We start from the raw sequence: 27216 nt of genomic DNA on the forward strand, positions 1-27216 counted from the left end.
GACAGTTCCCAGGCTGCAGGCTCCAATGAGCCCAGTGAGGAGACAGAGCTGGGAGTCTAGGGAGGCCAGGGAGCTGGGAGTTCACAGAACAGGGTGAGAGAGCTGCACAGGGAGAGCTAGAGGTCTGCAAAGGGCCCCCCTCAACTCTTTAGCGGGGTACCAATCATCAGATGATTGGGGGGAAAGTAGGAACCCCCCAAAAGCACAGAAGGAACAGTCACGGGCACAGAGATGGCTGGGAAGAAGTCTGTGTGCCCACTAGCTAGAGTGTAAAACCTCACAGTTCAGCAAGTATCAGCTACACTGCTAAAATGTATTTTTTGAGTAGTGGGGCAAAATTAGTACCAGAGTAAGCACTTCTCTGGTACCCCCAAAAAAAGCTTAAGAGGAAGCCCAAATGGATCATACACTTTCTAAGAGCTTATCAAATAATTTCACTGACTTCCATGGCAAAGCTCATGACTATTTATAGGAATGCAAATGGCTCCAGCACTGTTCTCAACAAGGTAGAATTATCAATGCTTAGAATACAATAAAAAATTACTGGGCATACAAAGGAAGCAAGAAGATATCTCTGATAGAAAGAAAAAGTGATCAATGGACACAAACTAAAAAATGACAGATGACAGATTCAATAAATAAGGATATTAAAATTGCTTTTAACACTATACTTAATATATCCAAGAAAGTAGCATAAGACTAAATATAAAAATGCAATAAATAAAACTTCTAGGGATGGGCAGCATCTGACATAAACAAAAGGGATGAGATTAATGACAAATTAAACACTGTAGAAGAAAAGATCAATGATTTTGGAAACATAGCAATAGAAACTATACAAAATGAAATTCAGAGTAAAAAAGAATGAAAAGAAGAAAAAACAACTAAGCACCAGTAAGCTGTGAAACAACTTCAAACAGTCTAATATAACTGAAGTCTCACAAAAAAGGGAAAGGGGAGAGGCAAACATTTGAAAATGCAATGGCCAAAATGTCTCTAAATTTCATGAACACTATAAACCCACAGATCTAAGAGGCAGAAACTGTCAACAAACTCCAAGCACAAGGAAAATGGAGAAAACAAAACCAAAGCACATCATATTCAAACTGCTTAACACTAAAGATAAAGAACATAAAATTACCAAGAGGAAAAAGTATTAGAAAAACAGTAGAAAAAATACAAACTAGAAGACAACAGTGTAAGATCTGTAATGAAAGAAAAAAACGTCTGTCAACTTAGAATTCTAAACATCTTTAAAAAATGAAGGCAAAATAAGACTTTTTCAGACATACTCAGTGAAAGAATTTAATAACAGCAGATGTGCACTATTATAAATGTTAAAATTATTTCAGGCACAAGGAAAATGCTACCATGGAATGAAAATGATTCACATGGAAATGTGAAACTGCATTAAGGAATGAAGAACACTGAAAGATGTAAATATATGGGCAAATATAAGAGATGTTAAAAGGTGTTAAATCTCTTTGAAGGACAATTTAGCACCTAGCCATGATGTAATCATGGGTTCTGGATTTATTTTTCAACTGAAATAACCAAAACCGATTGGTAAAATAGTGGAAACAATGTTTTTCAGAGCACTGGACATTAGGCAATGAAGCGCAGAGATCTCTGGGAGAAGGAAAGGCAACAAGGCAGAGGGCAGTTCTGACTGCCCTAACCTACTGCCTTGAGAGAGTTCCCAGGCTACAGGGCTGGGTGGGGTAACCCATGGAAAGCCCCAGGGGAATCCCTGTGTTGAAAAGCAGAGCTAAGAGTCTGAGCAGATCAAGTTGGCTAGAGTTTGCAGGACAGAATACTAGAGAAGAGTGAGCTGCCCAGAAAGAGAACTCCAGGGATAAAGAGATGGTCTACCTGTGGTATTCAGCAGAGTATTGATCTAACTACTTATGTGTGAGTAAACTAGCTGAGGCCACAGAAAAGAACCACATAAAATGATTTAGAGGGAGCCCCAAGGATAAGGAACATGTATATACCAATATATACACCATAATCAAATTGCCCAAGATCAGTGAAAAAGAAAAACTCTTAAAAATGGCAAGAGTAGATAAAAGAGGTGAAGTGGGGGGAAATTAGTGAGAATGTTTGCTATCTTAATCTGGGTGATGGTTCCATGAGTATATATACATGTCAAAATTCACTGAGCTGTCACTAAGACTTGTGTACTTTATACTGTACATACCTAAAAAAAATGTCAAGAGAAAAAAGACATATTAGATATAGAAAAACAAACAGAGGAAACATAGACTGATTGTCTGAAATAATGTTAGCAAAATAGATAGAACAACATGTTTAAAATACTGGAGGAAAAAATGTTAATCCAGAATTCCAAATCCAGTGCAAGTATCTTTCAAAAACAAATGCAAAACATAGGCTTCTTCAGACACACAAGCAGTAAGAATTCACAGGCAGCAGATTTATTCTAGAAGAATTGTTAAATGATGTCCTTCAGCAGAATGAAAATGATACTGGAAAAAAATACAGATTTATACAAAAAACTGAAGGACATCAGAAATGGTAACTATGGTAACTATGTGTGCAGACATATAAGATTTTTTCTTTATTATTTAAATTGCTTTAAAGGAAAATATACTTTATATAAAGGTAATAGTAAAATACTGTGAGGTTTAGGGTACATGTTAACAGTCTATAAGTAAAATGACAAACATAGCACAAAGGTCAGGATGGAAAAAACAAGAGTTCTTTTGAAGTGGTATAATGAACTTGCAGGTAGACTGTGATAAGATAAAGAGGGACAGTATAAAGAATTCTTCAAACTCAGTTTCACTGGAGAATTCCATCAAACATCTAAAGAAAAATTAATACCAATCGTATGCAATTTCTTGAAGGAAACAGAAGAGGAGAAAGCACTCCCCAATGCATTTTATGAGGCCAGTATTATCACTCTAATATCAAAACCTGACAACAGTATAAAATAAACAGACAAAACTATAGGCCAATATCCTTCATGAATAGACACAACATCCTTAACAAAGTAATAACGTATAATTCTCAGCAATGTATACAAAGAATTACACAATATGACCAAGGGAATTTACTTCAGGAATGCATAGCTGGTCAATATTCAAAATCTGACCACCACTATTAACAGCCTACAGAAGAGAAATCACATAATTATATTGATGGTTATAGAAAAAGCATTGACAAAATTCAACCACCATTGATTATAAAAACTCCTAGCAAACAAGGAACAGAGAGGAGTTTTATCAACCTGATAAAGAAAATGTAAAAAATCCTATAGCTAACATCATATTTCATGATGAAAGACGGAATACTTTCCCCTAAGACTGAAAACAAGGCAAGGGTGCCTGCGCTCACTGCTGCTCTTCAGTTGAGCACCGGAAGTTCCAGCCAGTGTTCTGAGGAAAGAGGAAATGAAAGTCATACATTTACAAAGGAAAATTTAAAACTATTCCAATTTGCCGAAGACATGATGGTCTTCTGAAAACCCAAGGAATTCACCCGAAAAACTCCTAGAATTAATAACTGAACTCAACACAATCACAGGATACAAGACCAAAGCAGAAAAACTAAATGTATTTCAACATGCTAGCAACCAACACATGGCAACTCTATTTAATAATACAGCATCATTTACAATTCCTAAAGATAAAATATTTAGGCATAAACTTAACAAAACATATATAGAACCTGTATGTTGAAAGCTGCAAAAGATTGATGAAAGAAACCACAGAAGACCTAACAGATCAGGTTCCTGACTTGGAAGGCTCAATACAGTAAGGATGTTAATTCTCTCCAAACTGATACTCAAATTTAACACAATTATTACCAAAACTCCAGGAAGATATTTTTTTGTAGATATAGACAAGCTAATTCTAAAATTTATATGGAAAGGAATTAAAGTAACTAACACACTTTTGAAAAATAAACAAGTGGGAGGACTCACTGTGTCTGATTTGCAGAGTTACATAACTACAGCGATTAAGACGATGTGGACACTTAGCTCAATGGCAGAGAAGAGAAAACCAGAAACAGCCTCACACAAGCAACAGACAACTGAGTTTTGACAAAGGTACAAAAATAATTTAACAGAGGAAGAATAGTTTTTCCCCAAATGATGCTGGGGAAATTTGGAATCTATAGGCAAAAACAAAAAGACAAAAAGCAAATGTTAACCTAAACTTCATATAAATATTAACTCACAATAGATCACTGATGCCAAAAGCATTATACATAAGAGGAAAAAAATCAATAAATTAGTCTTCATTAAAGTTTAGAACTATTGCACTATAAAAGAACAGCAATCTTCAGGCCAAGATGGTTTCACTAGAGAATTTGCAAAGACAAGCTACAAGCAGTGATATAATATTTGAAAACCATGTATCTAAAAAATGGCTTATATTTAGACTATATAAAAAAACTGCCAAACAGTTAAACAGAAACCCAAATGGATCATGGGCAAAACATATGAAGAAACATTTACCAAAGATGACATAGAGATGTCAAATAAACATTATGAAAAGATGTTTAGCATCATTAGCCATTAGAGAACTGCACATTTTGACCACAATGACATATTAACATTATAACTATCAGAACAGCTAAAATAAAGAATAGTGACACTACAAAACCCACGTGAGTATATAGAGAATATTTCTCTCTTGTACCCTGCTCATGGGAATGTAAGATAGCACGGAACTTCCAGTTCTGTAAACATACAATTACCATACAACCTAGGAATCATTCTCCTGAGTATTTATCACAGAGAAATTAAAATCTGTGCCCAAACATCTGAACAAGAATGTTCATGGCAGCTTTATTTGTACTAGTCAAAAATTGGAATCAATCAAAATCTCTTTCATTTGGTGAACAATTTAACAAACTGTAATATATTCATGTCATGGAATATTACTCAGCTATAAAAAGGAATGAACTGTTCAATGATACATGCAACAATTTGGATGGAGTGAAAAAAGCCAATCTCAAAATACTGTACACTATATAATTCCATTTCTATAACATTCTAAAAATATTAAATTATAGAGATGGAGTACAAGTTAATATGTGTTAGGGGTTAGAGATGGTGGCAGGGGAAGGGATAGATGTGATATTAAAAGACAGCATAAAGGACATCAGTTCTGTATGTTGTCTGAGATGGTCATTACACAAATTCATGCAGTTGTAAAAAAATGGCATATAGATGTGCACATACATTGTACCAATATCAGTTCTAGTTCTGATACTGTACTCTAGTTAGTTAAGACAGAACCACTGGGGGTAAATTGGGTTCAGGGTACTTGAGACTCCGGTGTACTATCGTTGAAACTTCCTGTGAATGGATAATTATTTCAAAATAAAAAAAATTATACAAAGAAAAAATAAATGCTATAAACCCTAAAGTAATTACTAAAATAAAAATACAAAGTGCAATGGCTAAGAAGCCAACAAAAAACACATGATCCAAGAAAAAAAGAGGGTGGGTACAGAGGAAGGAATAAGGGAGCAAAGAAGAGATGGGATATAGAGAAAACAAATGGTAGATGGAAGCTTGAAATCCAAATATGCTAACAATTACATCAAAATGGTCTTAAATACTCAATTTAAAAGCAGAGATGATCGTATTATAAAGAAAAGGAGGGCCTAATGGAAATATACTTTAAACATGAAGGCACAAATGAGTTAAAGGTGGAAATATGGGGAAGATGCTGGTCTAACGGAAGCTGTAGTGGCTCTATCAGTATCATACAATGAAGATTTCACTGCAAAGAATATATCAGGGATAAAGAAGGTCACTTTATAAAGATAAAGACATCAGTTCATCAAGGGAACATTAATTTTACATGTTTATGCACCTAGTAATAGAGCTTCAAGATATATAATGGAAAACATATTGGCAAACACTGATAGAACTGCCAGGAGATAGAAATTCAGTTATAGGTGAAAATTTCAATACTCCCCTCTCAATAATTTATATAACAAGTTGGCAGAACATCAACAAATAGAAGTAAACAACCAACTTGATCTGACTGATGCTTAGAGAACACCCAACAGCATACACATTTTTCTCAAGCACACACACAAAAAAGACAGACCATATTCTGGGCCATGGAACAATTCTTAACAAATTTTAAAAGGTTTCAAGTCATACAAAGTATGCTCTTTGACCACAGTGGATTTAAGTTAGAAATCAGTGACAAAGATCTACATAGAATATTCCCAAATATTCAGAAACAAAATAACACATTTTTAAATAACTCAAGGGTTAAAGGACTCAAAAGGGAGTTTAGAAAGGATTTTTGACCTTAGTGAAAATGAAAACACAAAATATAAAAAGATCATGGGATACTGATACTACAATACTTAGGGGAAATTTTATAGCACTAAAGGAGTAAAATAGGAAAGAAGGTCTCCAACAATGATCTCAGCCTCCAAGTTAAGAAACTAAAAAAACAGAAAATTAAACCTGTATTAAATAGAAGAAAAGAAGTGATAAAGATTAGCATAGAAGTTAATGAAATAGAAAGAAAATCAAAGAAACCAAAAACTGGAATCCTGAGTATATCAATAAAATTGGTAAACCTCTACAAAAGAAGAGGAAAAAAAACAAGGAAAAAAAAAGACATAAATTACCAACATCAGGAATGAATTACTCATCACTAGTTTCTAGATAACCTACCTATGAAAAATAACTATTGAATTTATAGTTAAAAATGTTCCCACAAAGAAAACTCCAGACCTAGAGGGCTTCATTAGTGAATTCTACTGAATATTTAAAGAAGGAATAATAGCAATTCTGCACAAACTCTTCTAGAAAACTGAAAAGAAGGAAATGATTTTCCAATTCATTCTATGAGGGCAGCATTACCCTGGTAGCAAAACCAGATAAAGGCATTACAGGAAAAGAAAATTACTTGCCAATAATCCTAATGCATACAGAAACAAACATGTTTAACAAAATGTTAGTAAACAGGACCAAACAATATATAAAAATGATAAACAAAGGTCAAGTTTATAGCTCAGGAACACAAGGTTGGTTTAACACTTGAAAAAGAATGTAATCCACCCTATTAAAGAAGACTAGAAAAGCCAAATCATATGATCATCTCAATAGATGCAAAAATATCATGTCCAAAATTCAGCATCCATTTCTGATAAAAACTCCCAGCAAAACAGAAGACAACTTCTTGAAGCTGATAAGGGGCATCTTTGAAAACCTTAGAGATTAAACATACTTAAGGTGAAAGTCTGGATACTTTCCCCTGAAGATCAAGACGAAGGCACAGATGTCCAGTCTTACCGCTTTCTGAGACACTGTGCTGGAGGTTCCAGCTGCTGCCATGTGGTGCAGTAAAACAAGCAGGGGCAGTAACAACAAATCACACAGAAAGAAAGGCATTCTGATTTGAAAGAACTACTTTTATTTGTGTTATCACATGATCATCTATGTAGAAAAACCCTACTGAATCTTTTTTTTTAATATAGCTGGAATTTTTATATGGATATACACTCATACAACCATTGCCCAGACCAAGATGTCAGATATTCTCACTTAAATTTTTCCCCCTTCACCTATTTTACTCATCCCCTCCATCCTCCCCTGTGGCAACCACCAGGTTGTTCTGTGTTCATGAGTCAATTTTAATTCTGTTTATTTGCTTATTTTTAAAATTCCACATATAAATGAAATCATATGGTATTTGTCTTTCTCTGTCTACCTTATTTCACTTAGCATAATAATCTCTAGATTGTCACAAATGGCAAGATTTCATTCTTTTTTTATGGCTGAGTAATACTCCATTGTATATTCGATATACAATTGGTATGTAATTTGAATCTTTTTTTAAAGTATTATAACTAAATTTTAGCAAGGTTGTAGGACACAAGATCAATATATAAAAATCAATAGCATATCTATACATTAGCAATGAAGAATAGGAAATCAAAATCTAAAAACTATTTATAATTGCATCAAAAGCCTACAACATTGGAGGATAAATTTTGACAAAGGATGTTAAAGCCCTGACTATTGGAGACTATACAAATTTCAGACAGAAATAAATAAAGAACTTAATACATGGAGATACAGTATGTTCACGGATTGGTAGACTCAATTATTATTTAATGTCAATTCTCCCTAAACTGAAGTTTAATATAAAATTAATATGGACATAGAAGGACTCTGGATAGACAGTTTTTAAATAGAGTAAAAATATTACAAGACACAAACAATCTGATTTCAAGACTAATTATGTTAGAGTAATCAAGTCAGTATGGTATTGGCATAAAGACAGACAGAGTCCAGAAATTAGCCTACACACATGTATGAACAACTGACTTTCAACATCAGTGAAAAGGCAATTAAGTGGAAAAAAGACAGAATTTTCAACAAATGGTGCTGGAATAATTGAAAAGCCATATGCAAAAAATAAACCTTGATATTTACTCTTAGAATATAAAACATTTACTTGAAACTGGTTACAGACTAAATGTAAGATCTTGAACTATAAAGCACCTAGATGGAAGCATGGGAGAACTTCTTAGTGAGCTTGGGTTTCTTAAGATTTCTGAAATAGGATACTTCAGGCACAAAGTATAAATGAAAAACATGAATAAATCAGACTTCATTACATTAAAAGCTTCTGCTCTTTGAATAACACTGCATAGAAAATAAAAAGATAATCCAAAGACTAAGAAAAAAATTTTCAGAACACCTAATAAAGGATTTGTATCTAGCAAACACACAAACTCTTAAAATGCAATCAGTGTAATAAAAAATGGGCAAATTTCAACAGCTATATCAAAGAATTTACATAGATCTCAAGCATATAAAAATTGCTTAATATCATTAGTCATTAGGAAAATGCAAATTAAAATCACAATGTGATACCATTATACACACACTTGGCTAGATAATAGTTTTTCAAGTAGCCATGCTGAGTGTTGGCAAGGATCTGGAGGGCAACTGGAACTCTAGGACCAGAGCCGAGCAGTAATTTGGTCAACAACAGAAAAGTTCCAATGAGAAGCAGAAGGCTGGATGCAGTCTTGGAGCGTTAGATTCTGGAAAAGTCTGTAACCCCTCTATCCCTATTATGAAACACCAGTACAACTACTCAGTCTATTTGACCACGCTCTTATGAGACTCAGTGAGATAATGTGAAACCACTTTATAAACTTGGAGTATTAATGTTTTTCTGTCAAAAACTACATAAATATGCATCTTTGGAAAGGCAATTTAAAGAAAGTGGTTGGAAAAATAAAATACTACAGTAAATCTTTTCATTGCCCTTATTTAAACTAATTTACATTACTTTTTCAAATTTAAATATTTAATTACTTAAGTGGTTTCCAAATATTTACAAAATGTGTCTGAAAAATAATACAGATGTTTGTCCAAATTAATATTTACCATTAATAAGATTATACTACTCTACACTAAGCATTTCAATAACTAAGTCAGCAAAGTATTGATGTTTCTTAGTATTTTAATTATTGCCTGTCAAATTATAAATTTGGTAGTAAAAATCACTGTTCACAAAGACATCATGAAGGTACATTAACAAATCAATCTTGATTCATTCATTTTGCTTTTCCAGTTCTCCTGGCAGCTTTGTAATAATCCATGACTGTAGTTTTTCTAGTTCAGCTCTACTTAGCTCATGGTAAACACCCGGGAAACTATGAAACTTTGTGCCCACTCCTAGAGATTTTAACATTGAGTTTGTCTCCTCACCCCAAGAATGAAGAACTAACTCATCCGCGGTACCATGACACTGAAATAATTCAGGGAGTACACCATCACTTTTCTGAAGAGCCTACAAAAGATATAAAAAGGAAGAAGTTTAAGAAATTCATTAAATCATTCTTGGAAATGATTTTTCTGCAAAAAGGGCAGAAAAATTACAATTTTATCAAAGCTTCAGTATTTCAAGGGAAAAAAAGAGGCAGTGGTGGTGCTGAGGAATACACCGGTGGGCTAGGCCTAGGGCCTTAGCTGTGCTGGTACCATCTGAGCTAGTTGTATGTGACCTGTATTTACTCCATAGAAAATGTTCTCAAAAATGGTGAAAGCATTTCCTGAAGAAACTGTAACTTGGGAAGACAAACCTCTTCAAATAGAGTGGAAGGAGAGAGGAAAACAGAGCTAAGGTACAATAACTGAAAAATTACATTCTAGTTTTCATTTCTGTATATGCTTTTTCTACTTCTGGTAATAAAGTTGCAACACTATAACGTATTGTATTTATAAGTTAAAATGTTGCTATGAAACAGGTATCAACAATGTATTTGAATATTTTTGATTATGTTCATGACATAAAAGCAAACCTAGCTATGATCATCTATATTTTTAATATGCATAAAGTATACATATATACCATATATATTGCCTTTATCCTTTCCCCTTTGACACTTTGCTTAAGAACATTTTTCATACAGGGCATTGCCTGAGCATATGACCAGCTGGAATTAATCAATATGACAAACCTGGCCATGAATTAGTCATTAGCAGTCCCAGGAATGCCCTCTGCATCAATTGTTAATGGCTTAGTTATCAACTTTGTTTTACTTTCAATGTGTGAAAATTTCAATTATTTTTCCATTTGGTTTAAACATCTGGAACTTACCTGGTAAACAACAGATGCTTTATTAAGAAAACTAGAAAGAGCAAATACTCCTGCCACATCTTGATGATTTCTATATGCTAAATGCATTGCCATGCACCCTCCCATAGAAAATCCTCCTAAAAGAAGCAGAAATTCACTTAGAAAAAGCAGAATATATGCAACAATACATAGATACATAATTTAGAAGATATATCTATGCCAGTTTTCCGTAAGTATTTCAAAAATATTTGAAGACCTTTAAAGTAATATAGTGCTAACAAGAAATTTAATCTACTTCAGATCTTAAAGAAAAAGATATACCACAACAGTTCTACCTGCATCATCACTGGTAAAGAGATTTGTTATAAAAAGAGCTAGAACTGAACAAGGAAATCATGTTCATCAAGTAAAAAATACTTATCATAATTCAACATATGAGTCACACACAGTACAAGTGATACTTAAACTTCTAATGTCTACTTACATTTTGTTTATACTTATGAGTTTTCACACTGCAACTAGAATTAGAAAGTAAATGTAATTTTTGTATTGCCAAGCTGTGAACTCCATGAGGAGTTATATTTCTAGTGTCTCCCATATAGTAGACGCTCTGTAATCTTGGATTTAGGGGAGATGATTAAAAATATGGTGAGCTAGTTAAAACATTTTTGGATTACAATATTATTTTGGAAACTAACTTGTGGTATAATGAAAACATATATACTCATATGAACTTTTTCAAGAGTTACAAAAATAATTTACTCATTTGACAAACTCTTCTTTTATGTGTCAAACACTGTGCTAATCACTAGAGATAAGGCAGATTAAAATATAAAATACATGGGCTCCATGTTCCCTTCAGCAGCACATATACTAAAATACATGGACCCTTCTCTTCGAGGGAAACATCACAGAATACGGAGATAGACACAGGGCAGCACAGTGAAGGTGGTCTAACTCTGGTTACAGACTTCATACGTTACTTCCAGCTCGAGTAAGAGTTAAAGGACATCTCATTTATATTCTGTGAGAAATAAATAAGGAAGTAAATCATATAGCCAAACACTTGTGGAAATATAAAAACATAATTGGATATAGAATTCACATTTGATTTCAAGCTTCCTGCATCATTTCACTTAACAAAATGTAAAGCTGAGCTCTCAGAGGCCATAAATCTGAGTTCACTAATATCTCCTTTTACAGATGAAGGGAACTGAGGCCCAAGGAGATTAGGTGATCTAATTAAGGTTGCACCCCTAATTTTAGCTACAAAGCTGGAACTGTTGGAATCCAAAAGGCTTGCAACAGAGTTTAATGCACTCTGTGTCCTCTGATATTTATTAAAATCAAACCACTTTATCTACAGATTGATAATATTCTGGACCCAGGATAATGTACGAGTGAACATTACTAACCCTGGAAAGTTTAGATTTTTAAAAGGGCCTAAAATGTAAATAATTACAGTGTATGACAAAGATCACATCTGTGATTTTCAACATAGCAGAAAAAATAAAAGGGTCTCATCAGTAGCAGCAGCTTACCATGGATGAGAACTACTTGAAAGGTTCCTTCAAAATAACCTCCACACCAACCACAGCTGTAGATACATCATGAATAAGCTTGGTGGGGAAGGGGAGCATAAACACCTGAAAATTTTATTAAAATTTGCACGTGCATCAGATTCCCAAAAAGGCTAAAAGTCCTAGGCTACATTATGTATGAATTTCTGCATTAATACATCTTTGACATACCCCGTTTGGAAATGAAGAATTTACTACAGACAAGATTAGTATTTCTGATAAACACACCAAGTGTACAGAAAGAATTCTAAGCTAATTCAGTTTTGCCACAATTCTAGTTACAGACTTCACTTCTCAAATTTACTGTATATTATGTGGGTTATAAAGCAAACACATTTTGAAATACAATTCTTAACTTTTGATTTTATTGAAATTAGTTCTCTAGATTTTGAAACCCTTATGGGCAGGAAACAGTCCTTTCTTCAGTCATTACACTTTGAGAGTTTATGATGAGCTAAGCAGTGTCTCCACCCACTTGGCCCACACATGCTAATGAGCTGGCTTCACCATTTTACGTGCCCAGTGGTGAGTACAGAGCACATTAGTGGCAATTTAATAAAAGTTTAATTGAACTTTTAGAATCCATATAAGATCAAAGTAATAAAAAGTTATGAACATCTTCTAATTTTCTAATTTAATGTTTGGTGGGAAGAGGACCATGAGGCTGAAAATGAGGGCAGCAGTTCTAACCCTGCCAGTGACATTCCAGTTGAGAGTCTTTGGGTGAATTATTTAAAATCCAAGAGTTCATTTCCAGTAAAATTAGATAGCTGGACTAGATGTTATATAGGATTTCCATCAAGTTTTTAAATCTATTTACAAATGCTTAATAATCACACAAAAGTCAAGACATGGGAAAGTCAAACAGCAAGGACTTACAAAATTTGCAGTTATTGTAAATATAGAAGTCTACTTTAAGTTTAGCAACAAGAATTCAATCGGATTTTGTTTCCTTTGGGTAAATTACTGGGTCATATGGTGTTTCTAAGTTTTTTGAGGACCATACTTCTTTCCATAGTGACTGTACCAATTTACATTCCCACCAACAGTGTAGGAGGGCACCCTGCTCTCCACATTCTCACTAACACTTGCTATTTCCTGTCTTTTGAACAGTGGTCATTCTAACTAGGAATTTACCCAAAGAAAACAAAATCCTTGATTCAGAAAGATATATGGACTGCTGTGTTTATTGAAAAATTATTTACAATAGGCAAGATACGGCAGCAACAAAAATGTCTATCAACAGATGAATGGATAAAGATGTGGTACAGGTACACATGTCATATTATTCAGCCATAAAAAAGAAAGGAATCTTGCCACTTGAGATAAAATGGAAGGACCTAGAGGATATTATGCTAAATGAAATAAGTCAGGCAGATAAAGACAAATACCATACGATTTCACTTATTTGTGGAATCTAAAAACAAAAGAAAATAAACAAAACAGCAGTAGAATCAGAGACACTGAGAAGTGACTATTGGCTAGGGGAAGGGTGGGGAGATCGAGAGGCACAACAATCTCAATCAAAATACAAGTTGGTCACAGGGACGGAAGTGCAGCATGGAGAATTATAGCCAGTGGTTCTGCAACATCTTTCAGGTTGACAGTACTTCATTAGTTGGGATGAAGACTTAATAAGGTATGCTAACTCTTTAACCACTGTTGTATACTTGAAACCAATATAATATTGTGTATCAACTATGCTTCAATAATAAAAAGAATCCATACCTCTCAAAATATAATTTTCACTTTCATTAAAGTTCACAAAATCAATTTTAGCAAATGCTTCCTTCCTTCATCTCTTCTGATCTCTTCTTTTCCCCATTTACTTACAAAAATGAATCGAAGGTTGCTTACAATGCAACATACTTTAATAATAAAATGGCTCTCTAAAATGAGGATAAAATGTGAGGGAGAGATGGGGTCCTTTGGGGAAGAACAAGAGATAGAGAATGAAAGAGAATGAGAGGAACAAACCATAATATGGCGGGAGGCAGTAATTAGGGGTAAACTGGACATTTAACTGCTTCCCTGCAGAAAGTCAATATTCTTTAACAGAAGAAATCATGCCAGATCATACTATAAACTTTTCCTAGCACTGAATTCCTAGGTGGAATTTACCAAGTACATCTTTATTAAACATGAAACTCAAAATCAGACATTGTACATACAGCTACTTCTGCCATTGACTCTTTTATAAAAAGTCTGGGCACAGAGACTTAATATTCACTAGACTGTAAGGTTCACGTTAGCAAGGAGTTATGTCTGTTTCACTCACTGACATATTCTCTGTATGCTTAGAACAGTGCCTGGCACATACTAGGTGCTTAATAAATATTTTGTTGAATAAATGAGCAAACGCTGGTTGTAGTTCCATAAGACTGTTCACTGTAAGGAGATAAGTCTATACATTCAGGAAATGTAGCTTTCTGAGCTGACCTGATATAAGCAAAGCTTAGAAAATGTAGAAGTAAATGGTTAGTGTGCTCCAGACCAATGATTCATAAATCTGGCTCCTGAAAGATTCCCAGATTCAGCCTTAGACCCATTAACACAATCTCAAAGCATATGTCTAATTTTTAAAAGCCCTTAAACCCATAAATCAAATATATAAGAATCACAGTCTTAGAAAAATGCCAATAACTGCAAGGCAGACAATCAAAATTAAGTATAATGGGCAAGAACAGAAAGTGAAAATAAGGTAATAATTTTTAAAAAGTCCATGTTATAGATACCAAGACTGTAGGAACAAAGATTTTATTTTTTGGAGAAATTCAAGAGCTTGAATTATGTTTTTCCCCAAACACACCTATGGGACATATTAAATGTGACTGAGGAACTTAATGTTTAATTTTATTTAATTTTAATTAGTTTAAGTTCAAATAGTCACATGTGGCCAAGGGCTATCACACTGGATAATGAAGTTCTAGATAAATCTAAGCTCTCCAATGACTGAACAGAGCTTCAAAATTCCTAGGTGGAGCAAAAAAAAGTTTCAAGGAAAGATAATATTGAGGATAAGATTAAATGTGATCTCTTAATGTGATAAAGATTTTTCTAAAAACCCTATCACAAGATAAAATGTGAAAACAGATTAATAAGCAAAAACATATTAAAAAATGATTTGAAAAGCATACCTACTGAAAAAATTGAGAAATATTAAATTGCTCCAAGCATCACTTCATTTTCATTGACCAGGGCAACCTAATCACTTTTTGTGGTTTCAGAGCCCCCTTCATGGGGCCAGCCTAACAACAAAATATTAAGAAAGAAAACATTTTTCTCACATATGAGATATTATTATGAACGAATATAAATACATCCTGCAGACATTTAACCTCATGTTCAATTCTTGTAATTTACAATGAAGAAGGACATACTCATTGAAATCTTATTATTTAAAGATTTAATCTAAGTCCTTCACCCATTTATAATCTTGTGAGGTAATCTGCAATTTCTCACCAGCCGTCTTCGACAATACAATCACCTTTAGTATCAGACACTACTATGAAAAGGGATATTGTGCATTTTTTTCTTATAGAAGAAAATTTAACACAAAGGACTAGTTATTTGAATTCAAGTTCCATCTAAATGTCTAAAATGAAATATAAAACATACTGTTCATAAGTAAATACCAAATAGTAAACTCATTGTAGGTTACAGTTATAATATATATTTATGGTTGCTGGCAAAGTATTAAAACGTCAAGAGTTAATGTTTTAACATACATTTAAGATTAACAAGCTGAAGAGAACATGTTAAAATATAATAAACCTAGCTTTTATGAACTCTTTAAATAAAACAGAAACAATGTATAAAATCTATACTGAGAAAACTAAGCTAACCTATCTGAAAACAAAATCCAGAGGAAGAAAAACTACTTAAAATTCACATTTACTACCAATTGAATAGGATTTTAAAATATAATAAATCTACTTTCCCTCCAAATTTCAAAAATTCTTCCATTTAATTTATATAATTATTCCTCAGACTGAACTGTGATAAAGTCTCAAAGGCTTGGAAATATATATTTATTTGTGTATTTTCTCTCCTATAAAATTTACAGGAAAAACAAAATATTTATCAATCTTCTATGAAAAAGTTGTTAGAACACCATTCTCAAGCCTTTAAAGTTCTGGCAATTGCTGAAGAAACATAAGTTGTTTAATTCAGACATTCATTATGTTAAAAGAATGGGGATAAAAGGACACAAAAATCTCAATCATAATATAAACTGGTCATGGGGATGGAAGTGCAGCATGGCGAATATAGCCAATGGTTCTGTAACATCTTTCTAGGTTGACAGTAACTGCAAACAGCTGGGGTGAGGATTTAAGGATTTTTAACAATACCTGTAACTGCTGAAACACTGTGTTGTATACTTGAAACAAATATAATATTGTGTATCAACTGTACTTATATATATATAAAAAAAGAATCTTATCAGTCCCAAGTTGTAGCTCTATGAAAGAACTTCAGAAGAAACCTGGATAAGGTCAGGATTCTGGTGCTAGGCTACATCTTATTAATTCCAACTATCCCTTCATCTTTATTCTAAATTTCATCATAAAATTAGTATATTAATACATACCCACCATGTGAAATGTTTCGACCCTACAGAAATAAAGAAACGAGTCGTCCAAAATTTTACTACTCATGCATAATTCTGATGTTTTTTAAAATTCACTTTAACAATTAAACACTCTACAATGAGCAATTTACTACCTTACTTGGCCTTTCATCTAATGCTGATTTGAACTTCTTTCAGAATTACGAAACTTTGTAATTAGTTTTTACTCATTGAAAACAAGCTAAGTGCCCTGCATATAAATAAATATATAGTATTTAATGGTTATATAATATTCAATTATATTAATAGACTATAATTCCCTTAACCATTTCCCCCATGACAGGTATTTAGAGTATTCATGTAAATTACTTAGGTATAATTCCAGAAGCACTTAATTCTGATCTCCCTGGTTCAAAATTCTGATAGTATGTCATATTACCAAAATTCTTATATCTGGTCTTATCATCTGTCAGTTCTATACATCCTAGATCAAAGTTAAACCTAAATTATATCAATTTCTCTTAACAACAAATTATCACCACCTAGTGGCAAAAAAAGGAATCTCATTCTGGTAGGAAGTCTTGACTAAGTCAATGGATCTGGGTTCTAGTCCCAACTCTGTTTTAGTAACTGCAATAGTAACTAGCCAATAATCTCTTTGAATTTTAGTTTCTTTATATCTGAAATGAGAATAATTTCCTATTTCACCTCTTACCAGGCTCAAGAGAGATACTGCATATTAAAACAGCTTGTACAATTTAAACACTATGTAAATTAATTACCACTTTTGTTTACTTATTTTTAGCAAACATTTTTCAAGACATTATTCAGTGAGAATATATACTAAGATGGACATTATAATATAGGTGGTAGAAGTATCAAATGATACAACCATTCATGAAACGGATTTGACAGTATGTATTAAGAGTCTTAAAAATATTCAGTTAAATGGAAGAATCAAGGGCTCAGAAATAAAGTAAATCATTTTATTTAAAAATTTTTATTTTTAATAAGAATTATACTCCAAATTTAAAAGAAAATCTCTAAAATTCTCATTACCTCTCTGACCTTACGATAATCCATAGTCTTTTTGAAAGATGAATGAGACAAAGTAACTGATGGATCTGGGGAAGGCGAGGGGTGGAGATGGAAGGAGAGACGAGTATATGGCAGTTATAAGTCAATGTGATAAATTCTGTAAAACTTGCACATTAAGAGTACTAATTAGAATATTTGCTGTGTTTTTATGAAGATTTTATAATTTTATTTTAAAGCAGTTCTTACCCTATCTTTTCCTACTGTCATTACTTCAGGATCTCGCTACCTTATAAGGATATAGTCAGTAACTGGTTTTCCCATACCCAACTTCACATATCTTCACTTAACTTCTGCCAGATTTTCTTAGAGCATAGTTCGATTTAACTATATGACTCAGAGACCTTCTCTAACCAACCCTCACCAATTATCTACGGAATAAAGGATAAAAGAGTACCCCAAAAGAATTTAAGAGTCTAGAATGAGTCAAGTGTTTAGCAAACAGCATCTCCCAGTAAAACAGATACTGGGTAATTATCCCCACTTTATAGATGAGGTGGCAGAAATTCAGTGTAGACAATTAAGTGAACCAGCGAGGCAGTGGTACACTTTAGATTTGAACTCATTTTTGCCACTACGTCATGGTGCAATTCTGTCCCTTAGTCCAGGTTTCAGAGTCAACAGGGCACTTTCCAGTCAAACAACAAACTTTCTGCTAAAGCTGTTAATATCCAGACTGATGAAAACAACATGAACTATTTTTTCTATTTCTATTTACTGTTCCTATCATTCTTCATGACTAGACCTCCATATTACAAGTAAAATTTTCTTTATTTGTGCATCTGAAAATCTCAAATGCCATTGATACCTTCCTATTAAACTCTTCGAACAGTCTATAGTATAAATAATCTCTTGTCTAAATTTTGTGGTACTTGATTACTTAATCATCAATTCACTGATCCAGGCATGCCATTCACTATAAATTTCCTAAGCACTTGCTCTGTGCCAGGAATTGTGATGGGTTCTGGGAAATAAGGATAAATATACATGATCATTCTCTTTGCAGAGCTGTCGGTTACACTGCTTTAGGGTATTCATCACAGGCTTACTGTATGACATTACACTTTCTATTTTAAGTACCTCATGGGCTCTTAGGTTGTAAGCAATTGTCAGACAGATCCTGTTTTATTTATCTATACGTCCCTTTAGGCATCTCACATATTTCCTGGCACACAGCAGGAACTTAGAAAATATTTGTTCCAATGATTGATTGAATGCCGGAATCTGTCATACATTCACACATTTTGAATTCTATCTTATAACTATTTTATAATCCCTAAGACTGAGTTGGGTGCTCTCCCAGTACACCTCCCAGTACTATAGGTCTAATAGCGCAGCAGTACTCATGCGTACTATAGTACTAATGTTTTACATTTCTATTAGAGGTAAACAGAGGTGTTAAAAACAGATACAAAGAAACATAGAAGTAGAGTTAAATAAAGATGAGGAAACCAAGGCCCAGGCAGCTGATGTTCTTAGGCTGGAGGGCATACTGTTTCTAATGAACAAAAGTGGAAGTTGAAGGTAAAGCAGAAAAGACTGGATTCTATTCATTTTACCACACTGCCTCTCAACTTAATGAACAGCTCAGTACTTCAATAAACACAAAGGAAGTTTTATAAATTTAACCAAATCCTGTTTATATAGGATTTCATTATAAATTTTAATGTTATTTAGAACATGACAGATATTTACGTTGCTTTATTATTTCATCATTAAATACAACTCATTATAGTTATAATTGAAAATAAAACTGTTTCCCCCCAAAATATCCTGTACCATCTACATTCTACACAGCCAATCTCATTTTTATATGTATTACAGGAAGACATTTTAATAATTTAATAATATTAATGATTACAGAAAGAGAAAAGGGTATTCAGTAAGAAAGCTTATAAAAAGGAACATTGTCTTGGGAACAGAGATTGCTAGGGACAACATGTTTAATAAAAGTACATAAATACCTTATTTAGTGTTCAATATTAAATGTAAAATTTAATTTTATATCTGAATGTGTACTCCATCTCAATTATGGTTAAACATATTAATAAAATTTAAACTAAAATGTCTTAAAGACTGAAATACTCTCAATTGAAAATTAAATATGGAATTCTCAAATTATGTTTCATTAAAAAGAAAATGAATTAAAGTGTTATGAGCTATTGTTTATAATTCTAATTCTAATGTCCTTGAAACCCTTAATAAAAGTTTATTTCTCTTAATAGGTTAAATGATACACAAGTGTTTCTAAATAATATTCCAAATAAAGTTCAATGTATAGAATTAGATAAAAGTGAAAAAAAAATACCAACATTTGAAGGTCTTACCTACTAATATCCTGTTCTTCTTGATGCCACTTCTTACTTCATCATCAATCAAATCTGTAAGCACTTGACACATTATATCGATTGATTCAAGGTGTTCTGGGCAGTCATTAGATATTTTAAATCTGTCAAACCAAACAGTGGAGATTCTTCCTTTCATAGGAGTATAGGGCCTGTTTAAAACCGAAAAGAGAAGAAACAGAGATAAAGGATTAAAGAAAGGAAAAAGGAATGATATTAAAATAGATATTTTAATTTGTAAACATTAGTGCTTTGAAGAAATAATTCCAATTTTCTCCCAAGTTTTATAAGTTAAAGAATTCATTTAAAAGCATTCCCATGCAGGAGGATTCTGGGAAGATGGGAGAGTACACAGAGCCTGAATCTACCTTCTTCCACCTACACACCAAATCTATACCTACACACAGAGCATTTCACCCTGAAGAACACAGGCGGAAGCAAACACCTGCGGGACAAAGTAACTGCAGAGCTTCGCCCCAGCACAGCACCAGCTCCGGGGAAGGGGAGGGATTCGGCTCCGACAGGGAGTGTAGACTCTCTGCTCTAGTGCGAGAGAAAAGCCGAGCAGTTAATGATTCAACTACACTGGAAGTGAAAGAACCCAAGTTTCAGGACTAAAACATCGGCTGTATGGCAAGGAAACTGGGAAGCAGTCTGGGATCTGAGGAGCTGGCCAGCCCACTGTTTGCTTTCCTTCCTCACTGCATAGTGAGGCCAAGAGCAGGATCTGGGCACACACACCAATCTTAGACTTGGTCTGGACAGCCCCCTGAACCCTGCCTATATATCCAGGAGCACTCAGAAGATCCAGCAGTCCCACTTTGCTGCCTGCTGTCATCCACCAGCCTACTCCCAATCAGTGGAACCAGAAATTTCCCAGCCCATAGGGAGGGAGCATGATTCTGTAGGCCAGTCAGTGCTGCTGAGGCAACGCCCCAGAGCGGCCTGGAGCATGCATCTGCTGCTAGGGAACACACATGTGGCCTGACTAAGGCCGCCAGTGGGACACAGAGGGTGCTGATGTGGGAATTCCCTGGAGCAGCTCAGAGCACAGAGGAGCTGCAGGAGAAGGTGCACAGAGCCCAAGTCCCTGCTGCCAACAGGACTCAGCAGGTGCCTGACATGGGATTCTCTAGAATGGGCCAGAGTGCACATGGGCCTCTGGGCAAGAAGTAACCAGGGACTCAGCTGGAGCCAATCTGGGAGTTGCCTGGAGTGCAGCCCTGACCTGCTGCTGGCCCACCACTCTACCCCCACCAGTGCAGAAACTGCAGTTGTTCCCCTAGGATCCCCTCCAATAGGTCCCCAAGAAGGTGACCCTGGGAGCATGCCCTGAAAGCCCCAGAACCAGGAAAGATAGTCCTACATCCACTAGGCCTACAGCTTGCCAAACCACAGGCACAGAAGTCTACACAGGGGACCCCCTGACACAAGGCACATCCTTCGAGCCTGGGAGAGTGGTTTTTCTCAACTAGTTCATAGAATTAAGCACAGAAAGTCATACAAAATTAGGAGACAGAGGAATATACTCCAAAAGACAGAACAAGAAAAAAAATAAATGAAATAGTTAATCAATCTACCTGATAAAGTGTTTAAAGCAATGGTTATAAAGATGCTCACTGGAGAAAACCCAAGCTGGGCTTTGATAAACAAATGGAAAGTCTAAAATACAACCATCAGAAATGAAGAATTCAATAGGTGGAATACAAAGCACTGGAGGGAATGAACATCAGACTAGACAGATAATGCAGAAGAAAGGACCAGCGACTTGGAAGACAGAGTAGTGCAAAGCACTCAAGCTAAACAGCAGAAGGAAGAAAGAATTAAAAGAAATGAAGACAGGGAAAGAGAGCTCTGCGACGTCATCAGACATCCTAACATCTTCATTATGGGAATCCCAGAAGCAAAAAAGAGAGACAGAAAGGTGCAGAAAAAATTGTTTGAAGAGATAATAGCTGAAAACTTCCCTAACATGGGGAAGGAAACAGTCTACCAGGTCCAGGAAGAAAAGAGAGCCCCAAACAAGACGAAGCCAAGGAGGTCGGCATGAAGACACATCATAATAAAAATTTTTTTTCTTCCCAGAAGAAACTCTATAGGCCAGAATGGAATGCCATGATATATTCAAAGTGTTGAATGGAAAAAAACCCTAACCAAGAATATTCTAACAAGGTTATCATTCAGAATTGAAGAAGAAAGATCTTCACAGATAAACATAAGTTAAAAGAGTTGACCGCTACTAAACCAGCCTTACAAGAAATGTTAAAGGAACTTCTTTAAGAGGAAAAGACAAGACCCTAATTAGAAGCAAATTTAAGAAAGGGAAAATTTTCCACTGGTAAACAACAAATAGCAGAGGTAGTAGATTAATTACTTAAAAGCTAGTATGGAGGTCAAAAAGACAAAAGTAGTAAAAGCAATTACATCTAAAAATTAGTTAAGGGAAAATAAAATGGTGTAAAAGAAGATACTATATACATAAAACAGACAGGAGTAATAAGTGTAGTGCTATTAGAATGTGCTCAAACTTAAGTGACCATCAGCTTAATATAGATTACATTCACAGGATGTCATGCGAGAATCCTACACTAACCACAAACCAGAAGCTTATAATAGGTACACAAAAACAGAAGGGAACCCAACCATAACACTAAAGAAAGTCATAAAATACAAGACAAGATAGCAAGAGAGGAAGAAAGGATCAGAGAATGACAAAAACCACCAGGAAACATTTAACAAAATGGCAATAAGTACATATAATATCAATAATTACTTTAAAGGTAAATTGACTAACTGTGCCAATGAAAAGACATAGGGTGACTGAATGGATACCTATCTATTTGCTGCCTATAAGAGACTCACTTAAGACTTAAAGACACAGACAGGGAAACTGAAAGAGTGGAAAAATATATATGTCAGTTGTAATACATCTGACAAAAGAGACTTCAAAACAAAGAAACAGAGACAAAGAAGGACATTACATAATGATAAATGGATCAGACCACCAAGAGGATGTAACAATCATAAACATCTATGCACCCAACACAGAAACACCTAAATTTATAAAACAAATACTAACAGACCGAAAGCAGAAATTGACAGCAACGTAACAGCAGAGGACTTTAACACCCCACTTACATCAATGGATAGACCATCCAACAGAAAATTACATTACATAATGATAAATGGATCATCTGACAGAATGGTATGTAAGCAGGGGTGTTGAATAACACATTAGACCAATAACTTAACAGATATATACAGAACATTCTACTCCAAAGCAACGGAACATTCTTCTTAAGAGCATATGGAACATTCTCCAAAACATCACATTAGGACATAAAACAAGACTCAACAAACTTAAGAAGACTAAAATTGAATCAAGCATCTTCTCAGACCACAATGGTATGAAAATAAAAATAAATTACAAGAAAATAAAACTGGAGAAAACACAAACACATGGGGGCTAAACAACATGCTTCAAATAATCAATGCATCAAGGAACATATCAAAGAGAAAATCAAACAATACATGGAGACAAATGAAAACAAAAACACAATAGTTCAAAATATGTGGGGTGCATCAAAAGCGGTTTTAGGAGGGAAGTTTATAGCAAAACAGGCCTATCTCAAGAAAAAAGAACAATCCCAAATAAACAATCTAACCTTAAAACTAAAGGAGCTAGAAAAAAGAACAAAGCCCAAATTTAGTAGGAGAAGGAACATAATAAAGCTCAGAGTAGATTAAATAAATAAAATAGAGATGGAGAAAACAGAGAAAAAAAAATCAATGAAACCAAGAGCTGGTTCCTTGAGAAGATAACAAAACATTCAAACCCTCAGGCAAACTTATCAAGAAAAAAGAAAAGGACCAAATAAATAAAACCAGAACCAAAAATGGAGAGGTTACAACTGACACCATAGAAATTCAAAGAATTATAAGAGAATTCTATGAAAAATTATATGCCAATAAATTGGACAACCTAGAAGAAATGGATAAATTCCTAGAAACATACAATCTTCCAAGACTAATCCAGGAAGAAATAGAAAATCTGAATAGACCAATTACTAGTAAGGAAATTGAACTGACAATCAAAACACTTCCAACTAACAAAAATCCAAGACCAGATGCCTTATGGGTGAAGTCCACCAAACATTAAGATGAGCTAATACCTATCCTTCTTAAAGTATTTCAAAAAATACAAAAGGATGGAATACTTCCAAACTAATTCTACAAAGGCACTATTATTTAATACCAAACCAAAGACACTAACGAAAAAGGAAAACCACACCAATATTCCTGATGAACATAGGTGCAAAATCCCTTGACAAAATATTAGCAAACCAAATTCAAAAATACATCAAAAGAACCATACATCATAATGAAGTGTGGTCTATTCCAGGGATGTACAGATATTACAATATTCCTAAATCAATTAATGTATTACACCACATTAACAAAAGGAAGGATAAGAACTACATTATCATCTCAATAGATTCTGACATAATTCAACATACATTCATGATAAAAACTCTCAAAAAGTAGGTGTACAGAGGGAACATAACTAAACATAATAAAGGCCATATATGACAAACCCACAGCTCTCACTATATGGTGAAAAGCTGCAAGTTTCTCCTCTAAGATCAGGAACAAGACAAGGATGCCCATTCTCACCACTTTTATTCAACATAGTACTGGAAGTCCTAGCCGCAATAATCAGACAAGAAAAAGGAATAAAAGGCATCTAAATTGGTAAGGAAGAGGTAAAACTATCACTATTTGCAGATGACATGATCCTACACATAGAAAACCCTAAAGCCTCCACCAAAAACCTATTAGAACTAATGAATGAATTCAATAAAGTTGCAGGACACAAAATCAATATACAAAAATCTGTTGCATTTCTACACACTAATAACAAACCAGCAGAAAGAGAGATCAGGAAAACAACTACATTACATATGCATGAAAAAGAATACCTAGGAATAAACCTAACCAAGGAGATGAAAGACCTGTATTCTGAAATCTGTAAGACACTAATGAAAGGAACTGAAGACAGAAACAAATGGAAAGCTATCCCATGTCATGGATAAGAATTAATATTGGTAAAATGGCCAAAGCAACTTACACAATCAATGCAATCTCCATCAAAATATCAATGGCATTTTTCAATGAACTAGAGCCAAGAATCCTAAAATTTATATGGAACCACAAAAGACCCAGAATAGCCAAAGAAATCTTGAGAATGAACAAATCCAGAGATATCATACTCCCTGATTTCAAGCTATGCTACAAAGCTACAGTGATTAAAACTGAGTAGTACTGGTACAAGAATAGATACGTAGATCAATGGAACAGAATAGGGAGCAGAGAAATAAACCCACACATATATGGCCAATTAACATATGACAAAGGAGGCAAGAATATACAATGGGAAAAAGTCTCTTCAATAAATGGTATTGGGAAAACTGGATAGCTACATGCACGGCCATGAAACTGGATCAATATCTTATACCATACATACAAGTAAACTCTAAATGGATTAAAGACCTAAGTATAAGACACAAAACCATAAAACACTTAGAAGAAAACACAGGTAAGAACCCTATGAATATTAGCATGAGAATTGTTTTCTGGGTACATATCCCCGGGCAAGGGAAACAAAAGCAAAAATAAACAAATGGGTCTACGTAACACTAAAAAGCTTCTGCACAACACAAGAAATGATCAACAAAACAAACAGGCAACCTACTGTATGGGAGAATATATTTGCAAATGATGTATCTGATAAGGGGTTAATATCCAAAATATATAAAGAATTCATACAACTCAACACCAGAAATACCAAATAATCCAAATAAAAAATGAACAGAGGACACGAAAAGACATTTTTCCAAAGAAGACATACAGATGGCCAATAGATACACGAAAAGATGCTTAACATTACTAATTACCAGGGAAATTCAAATCAAAACCACAGTGAGCCATCATCTCACACCAGTCAGAATGGCTGCTATCTAAAAGACAAGAAATAACAAGTGTTGGCAAGGATGTGCAGAAAAGGGAACTCTTTTACACTCTAGGTGGGAATGTAAACTGGTCCAGCCATTGTGGAAAGCAGTATGGAGATTCCTCAAAAAGCTAAAAATAGAAATACCCTGTGATCCAGCAATTCCAATTCTCAGTATATACCCAAAGAAAATAAAATCACTAATTCAAAAAGATATATGCACACCTATGTTCACTGCAGCAGTATTTATAATAGTGAAGAAATGGAAGCAACCCAAGTGCTCAATGACAGATGAATGGATAAAGATGTACATATAGACAATGGAATATTACTCAGCCATGAAAAATAGGAAACTGTGCCATTTGAATGTTGTTGGACTTAGAGGATATCATGCTAAGTGAAATAAGTCAAAGTTAGAGAGAGTCAAATACCATATAATTTTATTTATATCTTGAATCTAAACAAAACAAACAAAAAGACCCATAAATACTGACAACAGACTATTGGTTGCCATGGGGAGGGGGTGGGAGATGGTGAAATAGCTGCAGGGGAAAAAGATGCACAAACTTCAAATTATAAATTATTCATAGGAATGGAAGTACAACATGGAGAATATAACCAATGATATTGTAGTATCTTGGTATGGTAATGGGGTATCTACACTTACCATGGTAACAAACACTTAGTAATGTATATAATTATCGTCACTATGCTGTACATCTGAAACCAATATAACATTGCATGTCAACTATATTCCAATAAAAAATAAAAATTAAACAGTTCACCAAAAAGAAAAAAAGCATCCTCATGAATATTGTATTAACTAACTTATACTGGTTTCATTAACATTTACTAATGCCAATTCTTTAGTCAAATTCAAAATTATTAGTAGATTCAAAAATTTTCCAGAAAATCCCCATAAAAAAGGAAATTATACATACATTACATATATAGTTTTTCCTCTGCTCAACTGAAATTACTGATCAGGTAATTTTTTTAAAATTTCTTTGAT

General features: G+C 34.1%; 1 protein-coding gene across 11 annotated transcripts in view; it reads right to left on the reverse strand.

The window, feature by feature from the left end:
• The window catches only part of LYPLAL1 (lysophospholipase like 1), a 122354-nt gene that overhangs the window by 69153 nt on the left and 25985 nt on the right, over positions 1 to 27216 (reverse strand). For 7 of the 11 annotated variants that reach the window (XR_001852433.3, XR_012125212.1, XR_005060218.2 and 4 more), the window contains exons 4-6: positions 20177 to 20346; positions 10626 to 10741; positions 9734 to 9815 (exon numbers count right to left, since the gene is read on the reverse strand). Coding sequence is in view for 8 of the 11 variants with exons in the window: in XM_073221946.1 (XP_073078047.1) it covers positions 9734 to 9815; positions 10626 to 10741; positions 20177 to 20346 (368 nt within the window). In the remaining 3 variants the exon portion in view is untranslated. Of the gene's footprint in view, positions 1 to 8418; positions 9816 to 10625; positions 10742 to 20176; positions 20347 to 27216 lie in introns of those variants that run through there. The other 4 variants (XM_017655976.3, XM_017655973.3, XM_017655978.3 and 1 more) reach the window with 1 other exon arrangement.

Source organism: Manis javanica, chromosome 14 (genome assembly GCF_040802235.1).
Source record: "Manis javanica isolate MJ-LG chromosome 14, MJ_LKY, whole genome shotgun sequence".
Lineage (NCBI taxonomy): Eukaryota > Metazoa > Chordata > Mammalia > Pholidota > Manidae > Manis > Manis javanica.